Source organism: Python bivittatus, unplaced genomic scaffold (genome assembly GCF_059951505.1).
Source record: "Python bivittatus isolate LINGU-HERP-01145 unplaced genomic scaffold, Pbiv_v1 ctg000080_np1212, whole genome shotgun sequence".
NCBI lineage: Eukaryota > Metazoa > Chordata > Lepidosauria > Squamata > Pythonidae > Python > Python bivittatus.
In genome coordinates this window covers 35,607,871-35,635,181 of record NW_028277035.1, presented here as the reverse complement: position 1 = coordinate 35,635,181, position 27,311 = coordinate 35,607,871, and the positions used below count along the sequence as shown (strand labels likewise).

Below are 27,311 nucleotides of genomic sequence, written 5' to 3'. Positions count from 1 at the left end.
TTGCTGGTTCGAGTCCAACAATAGCCTGCCGGTTGTGGATAATGCGATGGTTATGTTGCTCTTCAGAGAACACAGATACAGAGTGTGATGGCCAGGAAGGGGTAGGATAAGCTTCTTCTGAATTCATTAGCATTTTTCATCAATTGTCCTGGAATGTAGAGTGGGGAAAACATTTTTTTATTTTTTTATTTTCAATATTGGGTATAGTGCCCCAACTAATGACTCTGGGCACCTCACAGTAAAACAAACAAACAATAAACTCTTGCAACGCTCCAAAACATGTATTTAGTTATTCATTTAATAATAAGCTGCCTCACTGCAGAGGTTCCCATAATTTAATATTTCCAGCAAGCCCAACAACTCATAGACATTAAGAAAAGAGAAAGTGCATCACAACTGTTAAAAGTGGGCTCCAAAAGCCTGGAAAGAGTTCAATTTTAAGAGCCCTTCTAAAGTTACCCAGTGTGGAGCAGCCCAAACCTCAGTGGGGAGGCTGTCCCACAGGGCAGGATCAACCACCCAGAAGTCCTAACCCTGAGTTCCCACTCCTCTCACTTTTTGGGGTGGGGGGAATCCATCCCCTCACAAATGACAGTGGACAGGTTCAGTTCAAAGGAAACAATCTGTTAGACATCTGGGAACAAGCCACATGGAGCTTTTTAAGTTAAAGCTAGGTTTTTTTTATTGTTCTTAGAAATCTAAGGCAATGCAAAAACTACAAAGTCAGTGTTATACCAGTAGAGCAGGTCTCATGTGCTCAAACTGCAGTTTACAAGTAGTTTTCAAAGACAGGCCCAAATGAAGCATATTACAGTAATCCTGTGTCAAAATGATGAGCATATGAGTTACCCTTACCATCTCCCACTCCAGGAAAAGTCACAAGTAGTAACCCAGCCAAAATGGGTAAGGGTTCTCTTGATTGCAGAGTCCACTTACTGATCAAGGAGGAACTGTGAGTCCAGAAGAACTTCCAGGTCATGGACCTGCTCCTTCAGAGAGAGGGCCATCCCTGTTTAGAAGAAAAAGAGACCAGTGTTTTTTCAACAGCCACTCTGTAGTGTTTAAACTTGGTTCATCCAATCCAGTCTTTCACAGTCTCTAAACCCTGGGTGAAGACTTCAACAGCACTTCTAGTTCAGCCCAGGATATAGATTATAACTATCATCAGCATTTTGATGCTACTTTACCTAAAACCAACAGATGATCTATCCCAATGGTTTCATATAGAAATTATATAGCATGCAGGAGACAGCTGAACCTTGTGACACCCCACAGAAGAAGAGTCAGGTGCTTAGCCATTCATCCCACCATGATATCACCTGGAACTGCCCACTCAGAAAGGAGCAGAACCACTGTAAAATAGAGCATCCCTTCCAGATGCTCCAGGAATACAGGTAGTCCTTGACTTACAACCATTCATTCAGTGACCATTCGAAGTTATGATGGCGCTAAAAAAAGTGACTTACAACCAGTCCTTGCACTTACGACTGTCACAGCTTCCCTGCAGTCACATGATCAAAATTTGGGCACTTAGCAACCAGCATGTATTTATGACTGTTGTTGTGTCCCGGGGTCATGTGATTGCCATTTCAACTTTCCCAGCTGGCTTCTGACAAGCAAAATCAATGGGGAACTGTGTGACTCATTTAACGACCACTGTGATTTGCTTAACAACTACTGCAAAAAATGTTGTAAAATCAGGTGCAGTCATGTGATGCCTCGCATAATGACCGCACCTCTTAATGATGAATTTTCCAGTCTCTATTGTGGTCGTAAGTCAAGGACTCCCTGTATACCATTAACATGACTGAGAGGATAAACAGGACCAAGAAGACTGCATTTGCCTCATTTAGGTCCTGATAAAGGTCACGCACTAGAGTGATCAATGCAGTTTCCATCCAATACTCATATCTGAATCCTGTCTAGAAGAGGCCAATTAATTGGCTTCATCTAGAGGCCTCTTTAACAGGCATCACACCATATTTCTAAAACTCCCTAAAAAGGGAAGATTGCAGACCAGTCAGAGGCAAGGGTCCAGTCACAAGAGGCAGAGCTTATAATACAGCATACCCTATCCACTTTTGCATCAAAATCCACAAGCTCAAATGAATCCCAAGTGACCTTTAAAATGCTACCCCAGTCACCTCATTGAACTCAGTCTACATGCCATCCAGACCTGAGTAAATTAATCAGCAAAATGTCATAACAGCCTGCAGGCAGCTCTTCATCCCTGTCCTTCCCTTAGAGGGAAAGGGACACCAACAGAGCTGCTGTACATCATTCTACCAATGCAATAAAAGTAAGAAAATAATGACACTTCACCACTGTCATCACCACACTATAGGTGTGGATCTGGGCTTATATCTCTGCTCAGTTATATTCACTTTTGGTCTTATGGCACTCGCAATAAGTATCACTTCTGCCATATATCAAGGTGCTTCCTGGGTTCGACAGAGAATCTACTTAGATGCGATCTCATCCAGCACCCTCGCAAGCTCCATAGTCCAGAAGTCAACAAGCACCTCCTCAAAACCAATAAGATCCATTAAGCATCTGGGGTAGACCATCGTAATAAATCCCCTATCCTTGTGGAAGTCACAGGTAGCACTAAGCCTCATGGTAATCTGGAAGTGATCTGACAATGGTAGACAAGTAATGCAATATCCTCTATTTTGAGATCACATGCCATCTGCTCCAAGGTAAAGACTAGATCTAAGTGCAACCTTAGATCCATCTTGTGTGCATGGCTTGAGATCCCCTGAGACAAGCCTATGGTTGTCATGAACTCCTGCATTCTCCTCAAACTGACCCTCCAAGTGCATGGTAGTTGAAGTCCCCCAGAACCAGCAGCTGTGATCCTCTACCAATAGCCCAGTAATGAGTTCTAGGAGTTCAGGAAGGGACCCCAGTGGGCAGCAGGATGAGCAGTACACCAGCAATACCCCTAACTACTTCTACAGCCCAAGCTTGCATATGGGACCTTGCATCCAGTGATTTGTGGAGCACAACATTTGGCCATTACTGAGGGGTCCTGTAAGATCTGAGGTATCTTGCTCCCCAGCCTTAAAGATGTGGCTACTGCGGCAGCTGAAAATCAGGGCATCCTATGGAGCTAAATGAATTTCAGGGGGCATGCTGTTCCAAAGAGAGAGAGCAGTCCCTGCTGATGGCATACCCTGAGAGGAGCCTGTCATTCCTGATGGTCGCAGAGACCCTTGCAGACAGAGAGGTGGGGAGCTGACCACTGAGTAACAGAAAACAAACACTGAACTTTCCAAAAAGAAAACCTGCTGTACTTTATTCTACCCAGACCCTTAAGCATTCAGGGTCAGGGGTTGTAATCAAAAACAGACTCTTTGGAGTGTCAGCTGTCCAAACCAAGAATTCAAAGTAAATTTTCAAAATAAAATATCAAACCAAGGAAGTAAATGGGTCTCACAGCGGCACTTTGAGTCTTACTCTCCTCCTCTTGCACCAACAGTCTCAGTGCGCATTTCAGTCTTAGCTATGAGTACACAGGCAGTTCCATACTTGGGAAGTCTCTGGCCCCTTCCTTTCCCCTAAGTCAGGCTTTCCAGTATGAGGAAGCGGCTCTATTCTGTGCCTGGAAAATGAGCTGAGTCCTGGCCAGGCAGCATAGAAGGGGGGGGGGCTGCTTATACAGGCCTAAGAAGGGTAATTCCAGCAGGCACTTCCTCCACAGGCCTTGCTTTGTTGTCCTCCAGTATCTGCTGTCTCCCTCAACCTTCTTCTCCAACTCCCACATACACACACACAGACACACCTGTCCTTTGGTTAGAACAGCCTTTAGGCTTAGCAAGCACTGAGTCTGCAGGCACTTACAGTCAGGAGCTGTGGCTTACTCACAAGGAGGCTGGTATGTTCCCTTCACCACACTCATCATTGGTCTGTTGCCAATCTCAGTGCAATCCAAGAACCTCAATGTGTTTGTATAGCCTCCCAATCTGGTCCAAGGCCAGGTCCAGTCCATTGCTTCTCTCCTCTGCCAGACTCTCTAACTCCTTCACCGTCCTCTATGCCAATTTCTCTTAACGTCTTCACCACTGTCAGTCCACTTACATACAAATCTTCTATGCATAATAATCTTCATTCCCTCCACTTGTTGTAAACTTTATTGTCATTGTACCTTGTACAATGAAATTAAATGCCATCCCCAGTGCACCTTATATATATATAAAAACCATAAAATAAAAACACACATCCTTCACGTTCTATTCACCATTGCACAACCCCTGATGTCACATTCTGTTCTCTCATAATTGTCTAACATTCCATTATCATGCCAAACAAAATTCTGCTCAAACATCACCCAGTAACCACACAAACTAATGCTGGTTAAAGTAATTATCTAACTAGATGCCATCTTAACGCTTTATTTTATCTCCCCCTTTCCTGTGTGCGCGCGCGCGTGTGTGCATGCATGCATGCATATGCACAGACACCTTTACAAAAGGGCGCTGAGGGACAGAACAAAACAACAGGGTGACATGTGATAAAGCAGTGCCCTCTGCTGGGCAGCTGGGAGGGCTTTGCAAGCACAGTTGCCCAGCCCACAGCACTCTTCTAACCAAAAACGTTAGAGTAGAAAACAGTCTGTCTGCTGTGTCTTTATTGCCCACAGCCTTCTCTTGCATTACAGTAGACAGTTTGTCAGATTGGCTTCTGTTCTGTTTGCACTTTCTTTTTACCTCTAGAAATCTGTCATTTGCAAAGGTCCTCTTGAGATATACGGTACTAGGAATTGCAGTCTTATTTAACGTTTCCTCTTTCAGTGTTCTTAAAGGACACAGCCACATAGCACATCTGCAAATCTGCTTGCACTGCCACATGTTTGGAAGCTGCTGGAAAGGAAGAGATCAGATGGAAAGTACCCTGGAATGCAGCCCAGTAGGGAGCCTTTAGTCTAAACTGCAATGTGTAGCTGGTCATGTGCAGGACTTCCGAGTTAGCATAACAACATGCTGTACACATTCAAAAATGCCATAGAGCGCTGTGTGTTAACACCAGCCTGTGGCAGTATGGCATCCACCGGAAACACAATAACCTTGTGGGGTAAAATCATCCCTTGAAATTTCTTCATTCGATTTCAATTGATTGAGATCTGGATTTTCTTTAAAGGAGGGGGGAGAGAGAGAGAATTTTTCTTAAAGAGGGAGGTGGTAGCTTCACAGTTACACCTGTGCCAAGACTGATTGAAACTATTAAGGGTGCCAAGGCCCACCTGGTGATACAGAAGAAAGCTCCTTATGCTGGAGTGGGTTCATAGGACCTCTACAGGTGCAGCTTCAGGGAGCGCTTATATGCAGCTGAAGTCCTGCTGTCTGTCTTCCCACAGGCTCATTTTCAAAGGGCATTGCTGAAGGAGAAGTGGACCCTTCCTTTGGCCCTCTGGAAGCAATACGACTCTCCATCCAGACTGACTCTCCTGTATGGATAATCTTGAGTGAGGTAATTGGCCATTCTGGTCAAGGTACTAAATAGGGAGGGGTAGCAGCAAGTACAAACACTGACTGTTTTCTCCATGAGGCCCTTTCAGTTGCAGGTTTGTCTGACTACACAATAAGGAGCTATTGTTTAGTAATTTCAGCCACGTGCCAAAGCATGTAAAATTGTATCTCTTTATCTCTTAATGCACAATGTTTTCAATCATGACTAGTAAATGCCACTGCTAGAGGCTCAGGACAGGTGCAAAAGTCAAGATGTCTCATGGAGGCCTCAGCTGCTGTGGGTACCTGGCAACATGGATGCCCTCAGCATATACAGGTAGTCCTTGCTTACCAACTACTCCTTCAGCGACCATTCAGAGTTACAAAGGCACTGAAAAAGGAGACTTAGGAGCAGTCCTCGAAGTTCCAGCCATCCCAACACCCCCATGGTCATGTGATTGTGATCTGGGTGCTTGGTAACTGGCTCACACTTATGATGGTTGCAGCGTCCCATGGTCACATGACCACCATTTGCAACCTTCCCTGCTGGCTTCCAACAAGCCAAGTCAATGGGGAAGCTGACAGGGAAGCTTGCAAGTCACTCCGATAAGTCACTTGCACCCTCGTCTGCCCAGCAGCCGCCACCCCCGCTGCCCTTATGCCACCTTACCTGACTACTTGTGAGCTGCCTGGGACTTGATTAACAACCTGTGATCCTCATTTAATGACAATGGGAAGTGCCAGGGTTGCTGTTGCTAAGCGTTGTGGCAGCATGACATTGCACTAAGACTGCATCGCTTAGTGACAGAAATTCCAGTCCCAATTACCATCATTAACTGAGAAGTACCTGTATGTACTGAAGTGTTATACAGGTACAGGTAGTCCCTGCTTAACAACCATTTGTTTAATGATGGCTCAAAGTTATGATGGCCTTGGAAAGCACTTCCGGCCATTGTAAAACAGGTGGCCACATTTCCAGTGCTTGGCAACCAGCTTGCATTTGCAACCAGTTGCCAAATGCCTTGCGATCACGTGATTGCCATTTGCAATTTTCTCTGCCAGCTTCCCCATTGGAAGCTGACAGGGAAGGTTGCAAGCAGAGGGGACATGGCAATGTGAAGGAACAGAGCTCAAATCTTCAGGATTTGAGCTCCGTTCCTTCACACTGCTGGGAGGTTTCAGCAGTGTGAAGGAACAGACCTTAAATCCTGAAGATTTGAGCTCTGTAGCTGCCCAGCACTGGGAGGTTTCCCCTCCCCTTTCAGTGGTGGGCAGGCATGGACCTCAAATCTTCAGGTGCTCCATTCACCACTGAGAGAGGGGAAGGGAAAGAGGGCAAAGCGAAAGAGCTGTCTGCTGAAGGATTTTAGCTCCATGTGGAGCTAAAATCCTTCAGCAGACAGTTCTTTCACCTGTCTGCTTAATGACCAGGGAAATTGCTTAACAACCGCAACCAAGAGTGCCTGGATTGCAGTTGTTGAGTGAAGCAGTCACATGGGCGTCTCACGTAACAATCACTTCACTCAACAACCGAGATTCCAGTCCCGGTTGTGGTCATTAGGCAAGGAACACCTGTAGTCCCCAGTTTGAGAACGAGTTCTGTTCCCAAGGTCTATCCTTAAGTCAAATTTGTATGTAAGCCGGAACTTAAGTATAGGTAGTATTGTGTAATGAACATAAACCATTGTGTATTTAACTCGAATTTTGCTACAATTGTATAATATTCATCTCCCAGCATTCTCTACAACTCTAGGTAGATGTTTCTGCTTGGTGCATTCACAGATCCACTTTTATTTTAGCTTTTAAATGGTTATGAATATGAGCCTCCAAGGAGTTAAAAAAAACAGTGTAATCTTGCTTACTTCCTTATCTTAAAGAATGCAGCCTACCTGGAATGATCACAGGCAGAATTTACGCAGAAAGATTTAAAAGCAAGGTCTTCTAGATGGCACATTTACTCACACAATGCCATAAGCCAGGAATTCTTACATTGTAGGTCATAACTCCATGCTTTATCATGAGCAAATTAAAGGGGTGAGGTCCCAGTTTTCTGGGTGGCCAGCTTCCTTAGAGCTCTGATTCTCAGGGAAGGTGCCTGTGCTGCATAGCTGATCAGGAGGAGAAAGGGGTACTTCCTTGAAGCCAGGAAGAGAGCATGGCACTGAGCTCTCTGCAGTAATACCTCGGTTCATGAATGCTTCTGTTCATGAACAGCAGCATTCGCAAAAGTTTGTTTCAGTTCGCGAACTCTGCATCGGGTGATGAACACGACCTGCGGCCATCTTCCCTCCTCTGACACATGGTCGTGGCTTCCTCTAGGTGAGATCGTCTGTACTTTGTTTCATATTTTTGTGGTTAAAAAAAAAAATGCATATGGTTCAGAACGGATTAACCTTATTTACATTGAACCTTACGGGAAAATTTGATTCGATTGGCGACCAATTCGGTTCACGACCACGTTCGTAGGGATCAGAACGGATTAACCTTATTTACACTGAACCTTATGGGGAAATTTGATTCGGTTCGCGACCAATTCGGTTCGTGACCAGAATCATGGAACAAATTAAGTTTGTGAACCGAGGTACCACTGTACTTTGGAACGCTGCTGGTAAAAACATTCTCACTCAATCACTTCTGATCCCATTGCTGGGCAGCTACTTTCACCAACATGGAGGCGCAGGGTTGCAGGAGTTGCATGCAGATCCTGCTCAGCAGCCACCGCACACTGAGTCCCCACATCTTGGAGAACCAGGTGCCTAGGGCCCCAGGAGAAGCCCCATTGTCCCTGCTGCCTTGGCATCTCAGCCACATTCTCCTCCAGTGTTTGGTGGTCCTCTTCCAGTTCTTCTCCCTCTGCCAGTTGCAGGCCTTGGAAGCTCCCAAAGCTAACCTGGTACAGCTGCCATCCTCCTGCTGCAAAAGGAATCCAGTCCCTGCTTTACGAAGTTACTTCACTTCCCAAGAAAGGGTCTCCAGACCTGTCCCTGGAGATTAGAAGGAACATCCTAAAATCCATTCCATCTTATGAGGGTCACTGAAGCCATTGGGTCGCTCTGGCTAGAGTGTACAAGAACATCTCTTGCCTTCCTCTCTTGGCTTTGAAGATTCTTATTAAATTGCCAAGCGGGAACTTTGCCTCTGAGGCCAGAAAGCCTGGTTGCACACCCATGTGGCGTTTGCATCCAGCAGTTCGTGAGCAGGGGAAATGCACCAGTTCTTAGGGGCAGTCTCATCAGCTGCCATGCTATCAGAGGCTACTTTGCCTTCCAGGAGTGAGGCTTCACGGCAGCTTCCCCTGCAAGTGGCTTCCTTCCAGGTGTTCCAGGCAACGTTCCAATTCCATCATACCCAGACAGCTGACTGGAGTGATGGGAATTGGCATCTTAAGCTTCTGGAATACATGCAAAGCACCACACAACTAGAGACAGTTTAATTCTTCCAGCAGCTGTTGATAGTCTAATAATATCAGTAATAGGATTATAACACCTGGGGATTATCCGGTTGCTCTTAATAGTCTTGTTGTTGTTGTTGTTATAGGGAGTCACAATACCATAAACTTTAAGAACCACTCCTATAACTCAAAACAACAACAGCTATAGGAGAGCCAGGAACACTTACATTTTAAGGCCTTGAGTAAACCAGGATATCCTATTAAGCCATTATGTGCTTCATTTGGGATGTTAGGTGAACCACTGTGGCTTGTAATCATGGTTTATGATTCAGCATGTTCTGCAGACAACTGGTATTTGGATCCATTTTAGGGTTTACAGTAGTCTTGAAGGCCACATAATTCTGTCAAACAATTAAATCCTTCCACATCACATGGAAAGAGATAACTTGTAATTTGAACTATGGTTTTATCGTGCAGTTTACTCTGCTGTAAGAGAGACAATTTATAAGCCAAAAAGCAGATTGACTGAATTCTGATCAGTTTTTGCTTTCTTTGTTATTCATGTACTTCCAGATATTCCTGAAAAAAGCTGACTGATCTTGAAGATACAGGGAGTAACATATCCAATGGCTTTTTAGCTCTTCCATTCTTCTATGACAGTGAAGATGCAGCAGAATGAGTGGGCTACTTCTGAAGAAAAGCTAGATGCGTAAAGAGCACCTGCTGCTCCAAGGACAAGAAGAAAAAGCGTGTGGTGAAATTTGGTAGAGCCTTGGAGCTTTCTTACCATTCTTAAATGGAGAAGAGAAGAATTTTTCACACACAGGTGCTGGGACTCAATTACAAGAAGCACCATTGCTGGCTTATCTCATAGTCAGCTGCCTTTGCAGCTAGAAAACAAACATACAAATGGGGAATCTAGAAATGAACTTTCTGTGTTGAAGATTTGTGTTTTGTTCCCTTGAGTAAGGACCACATTGTTCCTATATTTCTTCCTTCCTCCCTGGACTTTGATCCAGAATGTATCATTAAAAGGTACATTTAGAAGTGCAGGTTTATGGGATGTGAACCTAACAGAAGGGAAACTTGACCATTGAGCACTTATGGAAAAGAACCAAGATGTAATAATACTTGACCTCCAACCCTTTCAATGAGTAACATTTGCTCTAGTCCACACCTGAGGACTAAATGTGAAGGAGAACCGTTCTTAAAAATTGCAAAGGTGGCAGATGGCAGGGATATAAAAAATACTGTGCTAGACCCGCCATGGCTGAACATGCCTCTTTCATACAGTTCAATTCATGTTAAAGTCAACAGTCTCTTCATGCCTTGGGAATCAGTGCAAAGTTTATCCTTTTAAATCCATCTCTCTGTAATGTACTGGTTGGTGTGAATTTTGAAAAAGGAAAAAAAACCAAAACCCTCTAGACCAGTTCTCAAAGGATAGGGGTTAGAGCAGTGTTTCTCAACCTTGGCAGCTTGAAGATGTGTGGACTTCAACTCCCAGAATTTCCCAGCCAGCCATGCTGGCTGGGGAATTCTGGGAGCTGAAGTCCACACTTCTTCAAGTTGCCAAGGTTGAGAAACACTGGGTTAGAGTATAATTTAAAACAAAAAACCAATGTCTCTAGCTATACACTGGAATGCATTATACTACTTCCATGTGCTGTATTTTTTATTATTGGATACATTTGATTTTTTTTCAAGTATGCGTGTGTGTGTGTGTGTATATACATACATACATGTATACATACATATATATATATATATAAAAAAAGGTACACTGTAGAAAGTGCTTTACTGCATTTTCCTTCAGAGAAATCTGACAAACTGAAAATATTTTGCAGGTATATTATAAGTATGTGAATGATTTGTCTTTTTGCATGAAGGTATAGCTATAGCCAAGAGATATTTTTGCAAGGGGGAAAACTTTTATTAAAAGCAAAACTTAGCCATTTCCTCTGCATGCCAATGTCTGTGCAATACAAAGAATATTAGCATACCGAAACTGGGCATTTCACTTCCTTAGATACCCATTATAAATCAGAAGATAGGTGTTTTGTCCCCTAATAAATGGTTTTTTATAATTTATAATTCACCTTCATCTTTCCTAGGCCTTGAATGTGCAGACTCTTACCTAGCAGCCTTGCTGGATCCAGTCAGATGCCCATCTCATCTAATGCATTGGGCAATGGGAAGACCCTTCCATGCAGATTGCAGAACATTTATCTTCCATGAACGTTACTAATCTTTTCAATTAATTTAAGCAAAGCAATCTAACAGGCCTATAATTTGTTGAGTCTTTATATTGGTCACTTTTCACTCTTTGGTAAGCAGATTATTTTAGAGACCTGGAACATATTTTATTAGAAGAGCTGCAACTTCACATTTGATTTCTTTTAAAACTCTTAAGTTAATACCATCCAAATCTGGTGATTTCTTTGTTTTCAATCTGTCAAAAAGATTTAGAACCACGATTCCCAACTTAACATCGAGGAATGTCAGTATACTTTTAGGCATCTTTAGGCCACTCACTAGGCTTTCTGTTTCAGTTGACTTTTTACATTTCTAAGACATTATTTTAATTAGAAGAAAATAGGAAGCTGTCATGCTCTGTAATACATGGCCAACCTCCAGCATCACCTTTATTTCCAAAGATCCCTCTGGGCCTTAAATGGATCTGAAAGGGCAGAGGTAAGCAGCAGCAGGAGCATACAAGTGGCAGGTAGTAGTCTGGTACATCAGAGCTTTGTACCTGGTTAGATCCTTTGTGGCAGATATTCAGTGGTGTGATTTGTCAGTAATAAGACTGACCAATATAAATATGGGCTGCTGCAGTTTAGATTAGCTGAAGTTTGCTGGGCAGTCAAGGGCAGCCCCATGTAGAGTGAATTACTGTAATTTAACAAAAGATGACCAGGATATGACTGACTTTCCTCATAAGAGCTGGTCCTCGGGTTATGACCACTCATTCAGTGACTGTTCAAAGTTACAACGGTGCTGAAGGAGGGGAACTTACGACCAGTCCTCGGCATTCCAACCATCACAGCATCCCCATGGTCACATTATCACGATTGTAGTGTTCAGTTGCTCGGCTTGCAATTACGACATTGCAGCAAGCTGTGGTCACTTGATTGCCATTTGCAACCTACCCTGACAGCTTCCCACAAGCAAAATCAGAGGAGAAGCCGGCAGAGAAAGTCGCAAGTCACTCCCGTAAGTCACTGCCACCTCTTTTCTCCTGAGAAACTCTGTACAGCATACTTGTACTCCACAACATTCCCCCACCCACCTGCGACCCCCACCAGCCTGCCTGTGCTCCATAGGACCCGCCTGCAGCTCCCACCAGCCCACACATGTTCAGTAGTGCCCACCTGTGGCACTGCTTGCCTAGGACTCCAGTCACATGAAGTCCTCTCTTAATGACCCACCCAATCTCGGGGTTATGACGGTAACCAGGATTGCCATTGCTTTGCAACTGCATCGTTTACAACGGAAATGCTTGTCCCAATTGCCGTCATAATTTGAGGATTAACTGTACATCCTATTCCAGGTGACTGGCTGCCCTGTTTGAGTTACACCTACTTTTGGATTCAGAGGCAATAAGTATACCAGTATGGGTAAAGGCTTTATTCCAAGGCAATATGAAAAACAAGGGAAAAAAACAATCAAATACAGCTTATGAAGAGTATAATCCTATCATCTAAGAAACAATGAAATCTTACAAAGAGTATAATACTAATATCTAAGAAATACAAATCTTGCACCCCTTTTGCCAGTCAGGAAACTTCAAGCCAACAAGTGTACAGCAACTCCCTAGTTAGGTCTGCTCTGAAGTTCCACTCTACAGGGACTTCTGACTGGTTTATATAGACCATAGGTAATAATGACACCTATATATGTCTGCTCATCTCTACAAGGACAGGGTGGATTGGTGTATCTTATCAGCATGTCCACCTGCTCTTGCCAAGAACAAGGAGAAGTTTATCTTTTCTTATCCTTGAAAGGCTTTGCTTATCTAGGCCAAGAACAAGGCCACATTAAGGGCAAGGAGTGCCTTGTTTACACCAGGCGGTTTTAGCCAAGAATGGAGAGGGTTGTACCAGTTGCATGCCAAGGATGAGACAAGATAAACAAAATAGATATTGAAGTTAACTGATCTAGTGTGCTGAATACTCAAATATATTTCACTGGGCAGCTATTATATGGAAATATAGAATTTGGCACACATCACTGTCCATTTCTACCTTGCCAATCTTCCAGTAGGACCTCTACCACTACACTGGTACATTAGCTTAAGCTAAGCAAAGGCTTTCCTTGCCATGGCATCCAACTGCTCCTCTAGTAGGTGCTATGAATTCAGGAGGACTCCCAGGTTGCCAGTCTGCTTCTTCTGTGGCAACACAACTTCAGTAAGCTTAAAAATGTTATAATCCCAGAAACCATTAATTTCTAAATTAGCGGCCACCCCAACTTGTTTTGGTTGATTCTGAGCCTGTTTCTCCCCATCCAGACCCTGACAGCCTCCAGACACTGGTCAGGACATCTTCTGCATCTTCCATTTGCCTAAAATGGAGATGTACAACTGGGGATCGTCAATGTATTGATGATACCACATCCTGAACTTACATGACTTCTTCCGACTTCATGTGGTAGTAACCAGGATAGGGAAGAAGACTAAGCCCCTATGTGTCTCCATAACAGAGCATCCTAGGGCCTGACTCCTCCCCCACCATAGACTGGATCCACCCAGTTACATGGGATCAAGCTTTAGTTAAATAGTACCTACAATTCCCAAGCTTTTAACTGTTTTATAACAATAAAAATACAAAAGAGAAAAGATAAGAATAAAATCAAGACAATTAGAATTATAACGGAGACAAAATCAGCTTAATAGTTGAAAGGTATGGTAAAAGAGTATTTTCCTAAATACTGGGAGAGAGTGGGCCAAACATACCTCCTTGGGAATGTTCTAGTCCAGAGACTAGAAGCCTTTAACTATAGAGATTTTCCCAGTCAAGGGAGGATTTTTTCAATAAAAGTCTTTTAACTGCCTCTTTAAGCAGGCAGGAAAACATTCCATTCTCAAGGAGGTAGTATTTCCTGTATCCATTAGGCAGTCCCATCCTGAGAAAATTAATGGCTATCCTCTTCAACTTTAGCTTTTCATTGGCTGTTGGATACGTCACAGGGTTGGTCAATAAGGTGACATACCAATTGATGGTTGGACCAAAATCTTACTCATTTCCTAGGTTCCATACTTATTCTCATATCTAGACTCTTCTGCTAAGACATAAAATTGCCCACTCCAAGCATTTTCTTTGTGGCATTAAGTTAAATTTATCTAGGTTGGACTATACCTTTCAGTTGGAGCCTCAGAAGCCTTTGGTTTAAGATTAGAAATTAGAATAAAATAAATCTAGAATGCAACAAAAAAAGCAAAATATAAGATGACTATTGTCAAAATATATTGTCACTAATATATATCAAAACCAATTAAAGCAGTTGTCCACTGTTATAGAAATTGTGTACAATTTTGAGTCAAATCACACTTTTTTGGTCTCATATAAGAGAGAACATTTTCCTCTGTAACAGAGTGCAGCATTGAAATACAATCATGTGAGAAAACCAATAACAAGTAAGAAGGACCAGGTTAGGGAGAGATCATCATGGAGAAAATCTGTGTGGTCACTAAGAGTTGACACTGACTTGATAGCACATAACTAATCAACCACAAAAAATTCAATACATTTAAGCAGCAACTAGGTAAATCAGTATGGCTATATTCTGATTTTATAAAGTCTATTAAGTTCTTACAATTGCTATATTCTTTCATGATTAGAAGGTGCTATAAACAAAGGAAAATTGTGTGGGTTTAATTGATATTTTTAATTATGAGGAAAGTAGTTGCAATATTTCTTGGGCTTGCTTCAAACCTCAAAATAGTATCTCACCATATAAAGCATTTCTCTGATGTCTTATCCTCCAAACCTTTCCACGAACTTATTCATACTTTTGCTGGTCATTGACCGAATAAATATAATCAATCAATCAATCAATCAATCAATCTTATTCATACACAACCTTATTTTTGCAACTCAGTGTGTCTTTTCTGAACAGAGAAAAGCCCAATTGGGGCTCTTTAAAAGAAACTTTGGTTTCAACCATGGTTCCTAACAATAATTTCAAGCTGGCCTGATTCAGACCTAATTCTGTCTTTTAGCAGACCTGATCCCATCCTTAATACAAGACTTTGATTCCAACTGCATTCAATCCAGACCTCCACTGGCCCTCTTGCTGTTCCATATTCCTTGTTCAAAGCATCAAAAAAAGACTAGCCTAACAGTACAACATGTATTATTCAGAATCCTACCTTGTAAATCTAAATCTGTTATAATCTAAATATTCTTTTCTACCACAGGAAATAGATACAGTATAATGATACTACTGTGGTGAAAGCCATAAGAACATTAACAGTAAACTAAAATACACTACTACAGAATTATATTTTTAAAAAGCTGATGTACAAAACTATTTTAATTTGGAAAAAAGAGAAACGAAAGTTGAGAATGATGGTGTAATTGCTGAGTTTTTTGTCAGTTGGAAGGGATGGATGGCTGATTTAGAAGCACTTTTAAGGAATCAAAAGCGTCGGACAAAATGGACAAGTAATCCCACCACGGACAGCCCGATAAGAACGCAAAGAACTCCGGTGCTGAAATACATGGGGCCCAACCTGTGCAGAAAGAGCAAAACAGCTAGAGTGAGTTAAGTGAGGCGGGCCATTGCCACGGTAATGCCAGCATTCTCACAAATAGCTTCCTGCGGATATGGGCTGTGCTACCTGAAAAAAGACTAGAAAACATCCATATAGCAAACTTAACAGATAGATTTGCAACTACTAGGGTCATCCTCAGCTCTGATTCTTCTTCCTGTAGTAACCTGTCAAGTTCAGACACTTATCCTTCAAAACTCACCAGGCATGGGACGCCCTTGAGCTGATCTAGACATACACAATTGTATATATACCTTATCTTATTGGACTAACCACAGAAAGGCAAGATCATGCCTGTTTCTGGCTGTTCCTTTTCTTAAAATGTTATGAGGGGGAGATGATGTAGCATGAAATAGATCTTCCAAGATGCTGTATTTTCTTTGTCCTAATTCTCAGTGAAGTGCTCATTCTGTCAAATCTGTACCTCTTGAGAGCTCATGTGGTTAAATATAAAACTAGCACATTCCTGGTGGTTACTCAGGAGTCAGGGAGTTAGGACCCCCCCAACACACACACACCCCTAATTCGTTTTGTGCAACGGATGTTTCTTGCACTGGAAAACATTCTCTTACAGTATGTTACCTGCCTGCAGCCTAAAGCAGTCAAGTTCAGAGATGGATTTATGTTGCTCTCAAGGCTACAAAAGCCAGGCTGAATATCAGCAAAATTACTTGTCTGAAGGGCAATCTACTTGATGTATTTCGCACAAGAATTACTCACCTTCTTTCAGCAGAATGTGCATATCCTCTAAAGTACTGATAGCGAGCGTAGAGGTAAATTAGTCCACAGAATGCAGCCAAAGCTACAGAGAAGGCAGTAATCAAAGCAGTTACTTGGAAAGTCTACCAAATGCTGATTTCAACAGGAGACATAAAAAGGTTTGTTGTTGTTTTTTTAAAGACTTCCTGAGGCAACACAACATCAGGACACAAGTACTGTACTACAAATGGGCTTTGCAGCATGACGCTGGGATATACGCCATTGTTTTTGCACTGATGGAGTGACAAAGGAGGCATAGCTGCCACTACTAAATATAGAGCGAAGGCGCTAGTCCTGCCTGTCCCCAGCTCAAGAAACAACCATGCATAGAGGCTCATCCACCAGATACTTGGAGTGGTGGGAACTTTTATAGCTTAAGAGGATTCACACCAGCCTTGCCTTAATGATGAAACAGACAATAAAGTTCCATAGAGTCCTGCTTGAAAACAACTTTTGGGACAACTGATTGAAGACTAATAAAAAAAAATAATCTTATGTCACAATTTGTCTATCAACCTTTATTTTTAATTAATTTACTTATAAGCTGTCTCAATTGCCAAAGCAACTCTAGGAAACACACTATACCTTAGAGACATCAAAACAAAGCAAAGGGGGAAAAAAACAACAAAAACAATATCACAAAAACATTTGGGAAGAAAAACAACTGACCTGTTCTTGGCCTGTTTGCTTTGGCAGACTTAATATAGCCATCTGCCTGGAATTTAAATCATGTCAAGGAGCACTTTTCTCTAGCTCCTGCCATTGCATACTAGCACAACTGTAAAGATTTTTAGGCAGAAGCAAATAGTATAATTCTTGGTTTCTCATGTTCTTTGAGCCTACAGAATACTTGTTCTTCCCTACACTAGCCTGATCCACATGTTATCTATTTTACTCAAATTTTTCATGAAACTTTTGACAAATCTAAGAGTACAGCAAGACACAATAAGTCTGTACTTCAACAGCAATAGTGTCTCACTTATAACCAGCCTCCTTCATCTTGGTGTTCTCATATGGGTTGGCCTATTACCTCATTCACAGCTAGTACATTTTTGGTCAACAGTGGAAAACAAATTGGCTGTAGATGCACCACAGCATTTTTGGGCAATCAAATGAAGTGGGAGCCCCTGTGCAGGTGTGACATAAGTCAGCTGAAGATACAGAAAACAGTACAGGAAACCTGATCTATGTCATCTCTACTATTGCAAGCTTGGGCCCTCCCCTGGTGAAAACTCAGAACCCCCCCCCCCCAATTTTAATACTTAACTCTTTATCTACAATGCAGTAACACTAGGTAAACATTAACAATAAAAGTAAAAAGCTGTGGAGAAATTAAAAAAAAGTTCTCCAGATGTTCACTACTTATTCTATAGTTTTGTAAGCAAAGAGGTCATCACAATTAAGAGATTCTGAATTAGGGTTTTATTTCTTACCTTGATGGGAAAAGATTCCAGCCACCCATAAGAGTGAGAGAAATATTGGGAAATATTCTGAGCAATTTACTCTGATAAAACAAAGAAGAAAATAATGAGACTGCTGATTAGGAAAAATAATTAGGACTGAGCAAATCTGTTACTTTCATATTTGCTCCAATCCCCATTTTCTTGACCTGTATGTTCATTTCAGCCCATTTCTGCATCCATTCACAAATTTATCTCAAACCACCCTTTATACAAACACTTGTCCACATTTTCAGAACATTTCTCCTCTATGCTATTTTGCAGTCACATGTATTTTTGCAAGCCATGCATTATTTCCCATATTCTGAAAAGTGGGATTTTCAGTTCAAGTCTAAAAAAAAATAATCACTATGATCGTGGCTGTATTGCAGAATTGCATGCTTGGTGGGTAATAACAATTGAAAACTCCTTTTGAGTACAGAAATAAAAGGGTTTTGTTTATAAAGTGGGCTTACATTCTAAAATCTGACCAACTAGAGACAAGAAAATAAATGGTACCAAAATGGAGGTGAGGAAATTGGAAGACATGATGATTATAGTATTGAGGTATAATTACAGGTAGGCATAGCAACTGGGCATTTGCCTCTGAGGTTTTATGGAAAAGATAAGTTTTAAAGAGGAATTGCTTATAATTAGTTCTAATCTTTATCATTCTATAGCAGAATCTCTTTTAGCAACATAAATAAACTGTTAAAACAATAAAGCAGCCACAGGAATAAAATGCCACATTGCATGCAAGGAAATTAGAAGATGAAAGAAAATAAAATGAGCTTTATCTGCTGCTGAAAAGATAACAGAGTAGGCATTAGTCGACCTGTTTGAAGATGGTATTCCTTAGCAGTGGCAAGTGGAGAGGGGGGGCAGGAGGAGGTCCTATCACTTTAAAAAATGCACTGTTCTAGAGTTTCTTGCCCAGAACATGCGAGGGCACTCAAAATTGAGCCTCTGATGATTATCTCAGAGGTTAGGTACCACTATATAGGAGGTGATATGCCTGTAAATATCATGATCTCTAGCATGGAGGATCTTGTAGGGAAATAAGGTAGGCCTGGAATCTGTTCCAATATTGGCATAAAGGAAGCATAACTGTTCACTCCAGTGTCTATCCTCCTACCTACCTTATTTTATACTAATTGAATTGCAATAGATTGGATATGGTTTCTGTGCTGTTCAGGAGGTGGTGATATGTGGGTGAAGAAATCAGAAGGAGTTTCATAGACCACTGATCACAAATAGACCATTATCTGACTGGATCTGAAAATGGATCAATTTTAACTAACTTCTCCTAGAGGGGAAGGTTGAAAAATATGGGCATTTCCACTGAGAAGGCCCTTCCTTATTAAAAGCTAACCAAACCTCAAATAAAACAGGAAGCTGGAAGCAGAGCTTCATCAGCTGATCTCTGAGTATGGATGAACTACAAATAGCAGGTTAAATGATGTCCAGAAATAAGCAGGAAGTCAGTGCAGTTTGCTCAGTAAAAATAGTACATATTCCCTCTGGTTGCCTTTTGAACCAACTGAAACCACATTTTGAACTAATCGAAACCACATTTTGGAGCTGCCAGTCATCTTAGAAACATCATGTTGCAATTATTCAAGTACATGATTAGCAAGTGCACATATCTTTGGAACAGCCAAAGCCAGAAGATAGCAGGTTGAAAATCCAGTCCATTTGATTTTAAAGCTAGCAAACAGCACATACATCCGTTTATGAACAGATGCGAGGAACTGGGCACTTTTGTTTGACTTGATGGGTCTGGAGCTGTGTTTCTCAGCCTGGCTACCCTCTAGCTGTGTGGGCTTCCCCTCCCAGAATTCTCAGCAGTGTCTATGCTGGCTAGAGAATTTGGAGGCTGTCCCATGTCGGTGAAGGTTATCTGGAACATCCCTGGAAGCAGGAAACTTCAGGCGAAAAGTGAATCAGCCGCACACCAAGAAAACTAAGCACTCATTTCCTCCCTTTCTTGCTCAGTACCAATCAATCCCACCCACTGGTTCTTTGGAAAGGAGAAAGGTGTTTCCTTGAAATGTGTAGGATGTAGTTTGTAGTTGTCACAAAACAGCATTTTGTTTTGAAAAACCTTTCTGCGTTTATCTTTTCTCATCAAACACAAAGTACCAGCCATGTGAAAATTAGACAGGACACCTACCAACAACCTTTTATGACAAGCTTTATCATCCTTTGAATAATTACTTTATACACCTTTAAAGCTTTGCTCCTGAAAGTAATTTCTCCCACAGAAAATTTAAAGGAACACATTGTGTTTCATTGTCTGCCATTAGTGAGGATTCTTACAGGCATTTTCTACATAAAATGTACAATATTCTAAAACAGTTTGAACACTTCTGTGGAAGCCAAAGGAGAGGAAGAGACCACCAGAGTTTTCCAGACCTCCAAGTTTCTCCACATAATCAACATTGGTCAAGATCTTCCCTTTTGGGCAGAAGTAGAAAGGTGACCTTTTAATGCCAAATGTTCATTGCAAAACTGCAGTCTGAAAATGGATTATGAGAGCATGTTTCTACCTACTTTGTTATATGGGGGCTGCGAGTTGGGTTTATCAAGACAAATGTGAAAGGAAGCTGGATACGGTGGGAAGGGAATACTTGAGAAGTGTGTGGAGTAAAGAAATCTGTTGAAGTGGTTTGACCATACAGAGAGAACTAATGATAATCAAATTACAAAAGAAATATATGAAGGAAGAGTGAATGGATTGAGAGGAAGAAATCTGAGAAAGTCATAGTTGGATGGAGAGGATGAGATCCTGAAAAAGAGAGAAAAGAGAAGTTTTAAAGAACAAAAAGCAAGGGCTCACAAACACATGAAAAGCTCTAGTGAGTGGTGTTACTATAAACTAGATTTAGCTATATTTTCTTCTTCTCCTCCCTTTATCATGTTTTATTTGACTTTGTCCTTATATCTTTTATGCACTGTGCATAACATCATTAACCTTAAAAGGTAACAGCTTGATAGTTTATTCTAAATGCATTTTAAAGGCAGTAAATATGTTTTTTAAAAAATTCAGCTTACTGGGCTCTGAAGATCCTTTCAAATTCTGGTGGGCCTGAAGTGATGGGAGGAGAGACTTTGAACTTCCGCCGAAAGGCGATCACCTGAATGGCAAAATAGGCTGGACGGGGGCAAAAGGTAAAGGGAAGCTCATTTGTTTGGTGAGGGAAAACAGCTTGGTCATTTGCATCAGCAAACACTGCTCACACTGAATGTGCAAACACAGTACACAAAAAAGCCTCAGAAGGACCCATCGACACACTACTTGACCTTCCCCCTCATTGGCTTCTTCCCCTCTTTCTTTCAACATCAACGGACTGCACAAAATTTTAAGTTCAAGTGGTCAGAGCACCCAACATTTTCACAAAAGGATTACACTCTACATTTGTGCACATTTGCCTGGTTTCTTTTGCCTGCAGGCTTTTGCATTGGCTTGCTTGCCACAGGACAAAAATGGTGGATTCTTCAGTGGATAGGAAGATGATTGACAGATTGAAGCCACAGTTCTGTAAGGGCCCCTTGTGCTGAGCAATGGTGGGTGGTTCCTTTCCATGAGACCATCACGGCCCAGGTGTGGAAACTCCCCCCCCCCGCCCAGAAGACAGGAAAACTCTTTTCCTCTCCAGCCATCCCCCTTTTCTGCTGCTGTCCTAGGATTATATTGAACTTTATCTCTGCAGTATTTTAAAATGTTTTTTGTGGCATCTATTTCAATGTTTTATTTTATGGTTTTTAAAAATTAAATTTAAAAGTCTGTATTTCTATTGTATGTAGCCTGGCAGCTAATAGTTACAGAGCCTCTAATAAACATTTGAAATACATAAAATAATATATTCTGTAACTACTGTAACCTACAATCATACCATCTTAAAAGTGCTAATGTAATATTTCTTAATTAATTATTATTGTATGCCAACACCACCTTCAAGGCTATATACAAGTAAATATTAAAGAAAACATAACATAAAATACTGACAAAAGTCACCCTAGAAATATTAAATCAATAAAATATATACTTTTAAATTTTATTTAATATTTCCACTGACCACTTCATACAATGGACAAAATTAAAAAGCTTTGTCTTCACACCTTTAAAATCTGCCATTTTCACTCAGGCTAATGTAATTCTAAAGGATGTGCATTCCACCATTTGGGAGTGACACACAAGGAAGCCTCTAGTGATCTCCAAATAGCAAGTCAGTCAGGCCGGATGACATTCAGAGACAAAATGCTGAAACCAAAATAATTAACAGAGGCCAAAAAACAATAATTTGCAACCTTACCCAGATTGATGGTGTAATCTGATCCATAATTATACTTCAATTAATTTAGGAAATGGAAATTAAAACCATATAGTAAAAAAGATGCAATATTTTAATATTAAAACAACTACAGAATAAAGCCCAAACAAAATAGGACATTTAATTTAAAGCTGGATTTTATTTATGGTATAAGTTTTGAATGCTGTATGATGTGCACAGCCATGTTACAATAGAAAATGTAAGATGAGACATTGTTATGTCATGCAAGAAGAAGAATGGAAACAAAGGATATCAAATGCATTTTTTACATATGGATCAACTATGGAATTTGAAGTGTGCCAGAATGTCGTAGGAAATTTATAACATATTACAGGGCAACTTTGTCACCTGCTAGGGAAGCATTTACAAAGCACACTTAAGGAAGTTTGTCCCAAACCAATATTCTCCTCACAACTCCCACCATCTCGTCTTCATCAGCCTTGCCACCTGCCCAGGGAAAGTGAGAGAGGGCAATCCAAAAATTATTGTTCTTCATCCTTTTGGTTCTGCATTGGTCAAATAGCACCAAGAATATTGTGTCCAGTTCTGGGCATAGCAGCTTAGGAAGAACATTACACACTAGAGTGGGTCCAGAAGACAGTAGCCAAGATGATAAGGAACCAGGAAAGAAAAATTCACAAGGAAATTTCAGAATGTTTACCTTGGAGGAGAGAAAACTGTGGGAAGACCTAATAGTTATTCAAATAGCTGAAGGGCTGTCATGTAGAAGATGGGACAAAAGTGTTTAGAAGACAGGACAAGGAACAGTGGGTTTAAATCATAAGGAAGTAGGTTTTGGCTGGACCTCAGGAAAAAATGCCAAACAGTGAAGCTGTGTGGCAACACAACATACTGCCTTGGGAAGTGGTGGTGTCTCTCCTCAAGGCATTCAAACGGAGACTGGGTGGCCTTCTGTCAGGGATGTTCTAGGAGTGGACTTCTACACTGGGCAGGCACTTAGACTGGATTATCTCCTAGGTAGCTTCCAACTCTGCCAGTTTGTGATTGCATAGAATGGGCAGTGGGGAGAAACCAAGCACATGGCAGAAAGACATTCAGCACTACAAGGGAGGGGAGGCTGCATCAGAACTTTTGGAAGGCCACAAGCAAAGGATGGCTTATGCATCTCAACGTCATACAAAGTCTTGTGCTTACCTAAATGAACGCAGTACTTAGGTTTAACTCCTGAACACATTGGGCTTTTCCCCTGCTTAAATTGTCCCATTGAACTCCAGAAGACTTTCTATGGAGTAAGCTTACATTTAATAGCAAAATATTCCCTTGATTTGGGGGGAAGTGATTCCCCCCCCCCCAGTTTTGTTTCTTTTTCCCGTTTTTGTTCTTGAAATGGACAACTAAGCATCTATACCACTGGCAACTCACAATCACTGTTACTATAATCCAGCCTCTGTCCTTTGCCCCTCCAAATAGCTGACAGAAACCATGAGCTATTTTCTATTTTATAAAAGATTTACCAGAATATCACAAATCATTTTGGCTCTTTGCCCACTTACTGTTAAATTTTCTATACAATGTACATCTCCTAGTTACCTTCACATGTCTATTTTGTTTGTAAGGTGGAAAGCTACGTTCACTTTGGTTCTGTAACATGCTCCTTACCTTGTTCCAGCACACCCAAAATGGTAACAGTGGCCAGCAAAGCTATCTTGTGCAGCATTTTAATCTTCAAAAGCAGCAAGAGAAAAGTAAATCAGCTCCAAAGCTGGACGCTCCTTGAAACTTCTCTGCTTTTAGTCATAATTCTGCAGCGGCTGTCAGTACAATCAGAGAGTGGATGCCTTCATTTCCTCTTTTAAAGGGCTGGTTAGTTAACTCCTTGCTTGCTGGAGCTGGATCCCATCAACTCTACAGCAACTGCATCAGCCTTGGGAGCTCTACTTCTCTTTGGAAAAAGATAAGCACTGTTGGCCCATAAAAGCAAGCCTCTTGCAACTGGCCTTTTTGGATTGGAGAAAATGATCATCTGACCACTTTAAAGCATATATTATTACCATTCCTTTTATGGGGCAGAGTGCAAAACCTCATCTGCTCCTATGGTATCTTTTGGGGCATAGCCTGGTTGCTCAACCAATGATACAATGGAAGGCATATTAAGGGGATGATGGGGAGCAGTCTTCCCCAACCTTAACTTAGTTACTCGTACTGGCTAAAGCAATGCTAATTCCATTCCAAAATAGTGTGTGTTTGGGGTGGTGGTGATGGAATGGAAATACAGAATATAAACATTTGAATATGGGAATGTCTAAGAAGTATTGTCTCCCTTCTATGAGTGACCTACATATGGTTGACCGCCACACAGAAACGTTCGTTTAGCCTACCACACAGCTTGATCCAGTTTCCTCTGTGGTCATTTTCACTTGTCTCACTTCCCAAAGTTAGTTTGGTCTTCTCCTCTCTTCTCTTACATACACAGACAGAGATGATGAAACTGTTCTAAAAAATGCTACACTAAATGCTACACTAAAAAAAAATTAATTGGGATCTCCTCTGATGCTACTTTTGAAACCTCTGGTGTTTTATTTAAAGCTCATCTTAATCTACCTCAGAGTATTTCTAAGCAATTTATTCCATCACAGCTTTTGGTCCTTATACCTGTGCTACATCTGAAATTCAACCTGTATTAAGGAATTTGAACCTTCCGCTTAAAGGTTACTAGTTTAAGTACTTCATCAGAAATTGAAAGGCATAGGTAAGAAACAGTGTTAAAATTTACATGGCTTGTCTCATGTCAGAAACACAGTAACTAGAAAAGGGGAAATTATTAATCTAACTTTTAAAAAATTGAAAACTTTAATAAAAGTGTAGATTTATATAATTCTTGCCCAGTGCCAGGCCAAACTGATGGCAAAAGTATTTCCAGCCAGCAAGTCATTCTGTGTGCATGTTGGTCCCAAGAGGCATTGTAAAAGATGGATAGTTGTTTGAATAGTGCCACATTCTCAGTAAATATCCTCGTGCTCAGGGAGAAACCCGCATTTTTCTATATGGTCTTTAGTTCTAGCCAAACCAGTGCACAGTCTATTTAAACATCTCCAAGCTGTCCACTCCTCCTCCGAACCTCCAGGCAACTCCTCAAGTGGTTTTATCCAATCATAAAGACGTTTTGCTTGAGATTTCTATCTTTTTAATTGCTCTGTTTGAGGTGTGGTAACAATCTCCTTGGTGCAGTCTAAAAAGCTCCTTCTTGATTTCAATCTTTTTGTAGGAGGTACTTGGCCAAATAAAGGGTGTGCCAGATCATGTAACACCTTTCCATATTCCAGGTCTTGTGCCACACTCCTTCTAACACCTGGCGGAGCTATTCCTGCCAAGATATAGTTTATCTAGTGGAGTGGGGCGCAGACATCCAGTGATGATGCAACAGGTATCACTAAGCACCCCATCCACATATATAGAGTGCGCAGACTGGCCCCAAAAGGGGCAGGCATACTCTGCTGCCAAGTAACACAATGCAAGGGCGGCTATTCATAAAGTAATGGGATGGGCACCCCAGATAGTTCCAGCCAACTTTCTGAGGAAATTATTATGAGCGGAGATCTTTTGCTTTAAATTGCAACAGTGTCTTTTAAAAGTTAATGTTTGGTCCAATGTAACACCAAGGTAACATGGTGTCTCACAATGTGCCAGACTGTCAGGCCTAGGCCAAGGAACTCCAAGAGACAATGCAAATTCAGCTCAGCTTTGTTTATTAGCTACAACCTCTAGCAAGAATCTTCCCAGACTGAAACTCCAGCTCCCAAGCCAGCCAGCCACAACAGTGTGAATTCCTCAGGGAGGTGCCAGTCTCATCCTCTTGTATTTCCCACGCTCCTCTGACGAGCTAAGAAAATGTTTATATCTCTGAGCCTGGCCTTCATAATTCCATTCCATCACACAGACTCACTCCATCCCAGAATATATCAAGCCTATATCTGACCTGCCTGTTTTTGGGATGGAATGCACAGACATTAGTTTTTGATGGATTAGGTTTTAGTCTATTCTCGTTGTAGTATTCTGACATATTCTTAAGAGCCAGAGTAAGCCTAACTTCCACTTTCTCGAAGTTAGTTCCCCGAGCAGTAAGTGCCAAATCAGCAGCATAGATGAAAGACAATGTATCAGGACCAACAGGCTGATCATAGGTATATATATTAAATAACAGGGGGGCAAGAACACTCCCCTGTGGAAGGCCATGTCGCTGGGCTCTCCACCAGCTTTTTTTTCCCTGGAAGTTGATGAAAAATCGTCGATTTTCAAGTATTGCCTCAATACATCTAGTCAGAGCAAGATCATGTGTGATATTATATAATTTCAAGAGAAGCTTCCTGTGCTTAACTCTGTCATAGGCCGCAGATAAATCTACGAAAACCGCTCCCGTAATTAGACCTAATTGAAAGCCATCCTCTATATGCTGAATGAGTTTAAGTATGTGGCCTATGCGGGACTTCCCTGGCCGGAAACCAGCTTGTTGGGGAATAAGAGTTGGTTCAATAACAGGAAACATTCTATTTAATAGAACTCTCTCATAAAGTTTAAAAGGATGGCAAAGGAGGGAAATTGGGCAAAAATTCTTTGGGTCATTTGGTTCTTTTTCGGGTTTCAAAAGTGCAATAACCCGGGCTTTCCTTCAAATCTTCGGAATACAATTTGAGGCCATGCAATGCATTGAAAAGTGATAACAACCATTGCTTGGCAAAATCTCCAAAATTTTTTATTTGTTCAACACAAATATCATCCAGTCCTGTGGCTTTACCATTCTTCATATCATGAATGGCTGTTTCCAGTTCTTCTCCATCAAAGGGTGAGGTCAGGACACTGGCCTCCCCTTTCGTTGCCCTTGGGAGACTGCATTTCCTAAGTCTCTCCTTAACCCTGCCGTTCAGCAACAGCTGATGAGCTATTTGATTTGCCGTTACGTTCTTATATTGGCACGGGTTGGTTGGATCATTATTCAGACGTTTTAAAAGTTTCCAACTCTTCTGGCTGTTCTTTGTCAAATCAATTGATTCCAGGGTGGCCTTCCATTTCTCCTTCCGGGATTCTGCAAGGAGTGACATTACATCATCACCAGTTTCAATCGTTTCTTCGGAGCATGGGTTTTCTTCAAACATTCTGACATAGTTATTAAGATGAGGCATAATGTCTGGAGAGAGCCCTGGTACAAAG

At 41.4% G+C, this 27,311-nt stretch overlaps 2 protein-coding genes across 6 annotated transcripts in view; one reads left to right on the top strand and one right to left on the bottom strand.

The window, feature by feature from the left end:
* MGAT4B (alpha-1,3-mannosyl-glycoprotein 4-beta-N-acetylglucosaminyltransferase B) overlaps window positions 1-10,585 on the top strand; it is a 119,382-nt gene extending 108,797 nt beyond the window's left edge. For 2 of the 3 annotated variants that reach the window (XM_088133833.1, XM_088133834.1), the window contains 2 exons: window positions 5,357-5,469; window positions 9,412-10,585. In XM_088133833.1, coding sequence (XP_087989959.1) covers window positions 5,357-5,469; window positions 9,412-9,435 — 137 coding nt within the window. In that variant the 3' untranslated portion in view covers window positions 9,436-10,585. The remainder of the gene's footprint in view (window positions 1-5,356; window positions 5,470-9,411) is intronic. The other variant, XR_015794782.1, reaches the window with a different exon arrangement.
* On the bottom strand, window positions 22-23,958 carry LTC4S (leukotriene C4 synthase). Of its 3 annotated transcripts, XR_015794783.1 has the most exons (6): window positions 23,766-23,958; window positions 20,866-20,965; window positions 17,806-17,876; window positions 16,334-16,415; window positions 856-1,009; window positions 22-148 (listed from the first exon to the last, which is right to left on the bottom strand). XR_015794783.1 is itself a non-coding variant. In XM_088133835.1 (5 exons), exons 1-5 carry the CDS (start codon window positions 23,821-23,823, stop codon window positions 976-978), a joined length of 345 nt encoding a protein of 114 aa, XP_087989961.1. In that variant the 5' UTR covers window positions 23,824-23,958; the 3' UTR covers window positions 531-975. The 3 variants fall into 3 exon arrangements, 2 of the variants coding, with proteins under 2 accessions (XP_087989961.1, XP_007436775.1); XM_088133835.1 differs by lacking the exon at window positions 22-148 and having other exon boundaries at window positions 531-1,009; XM_007436713.4 differs by lacking the exons at window positions 22-148; window positions 856-1,009 and adding an exon at window positions 12,454-15,574 and having other exon boundaries at window positions 23,766-23,947.
* Window positions 23,959-27,311: the final 3,353 nt, after the last annotated feature.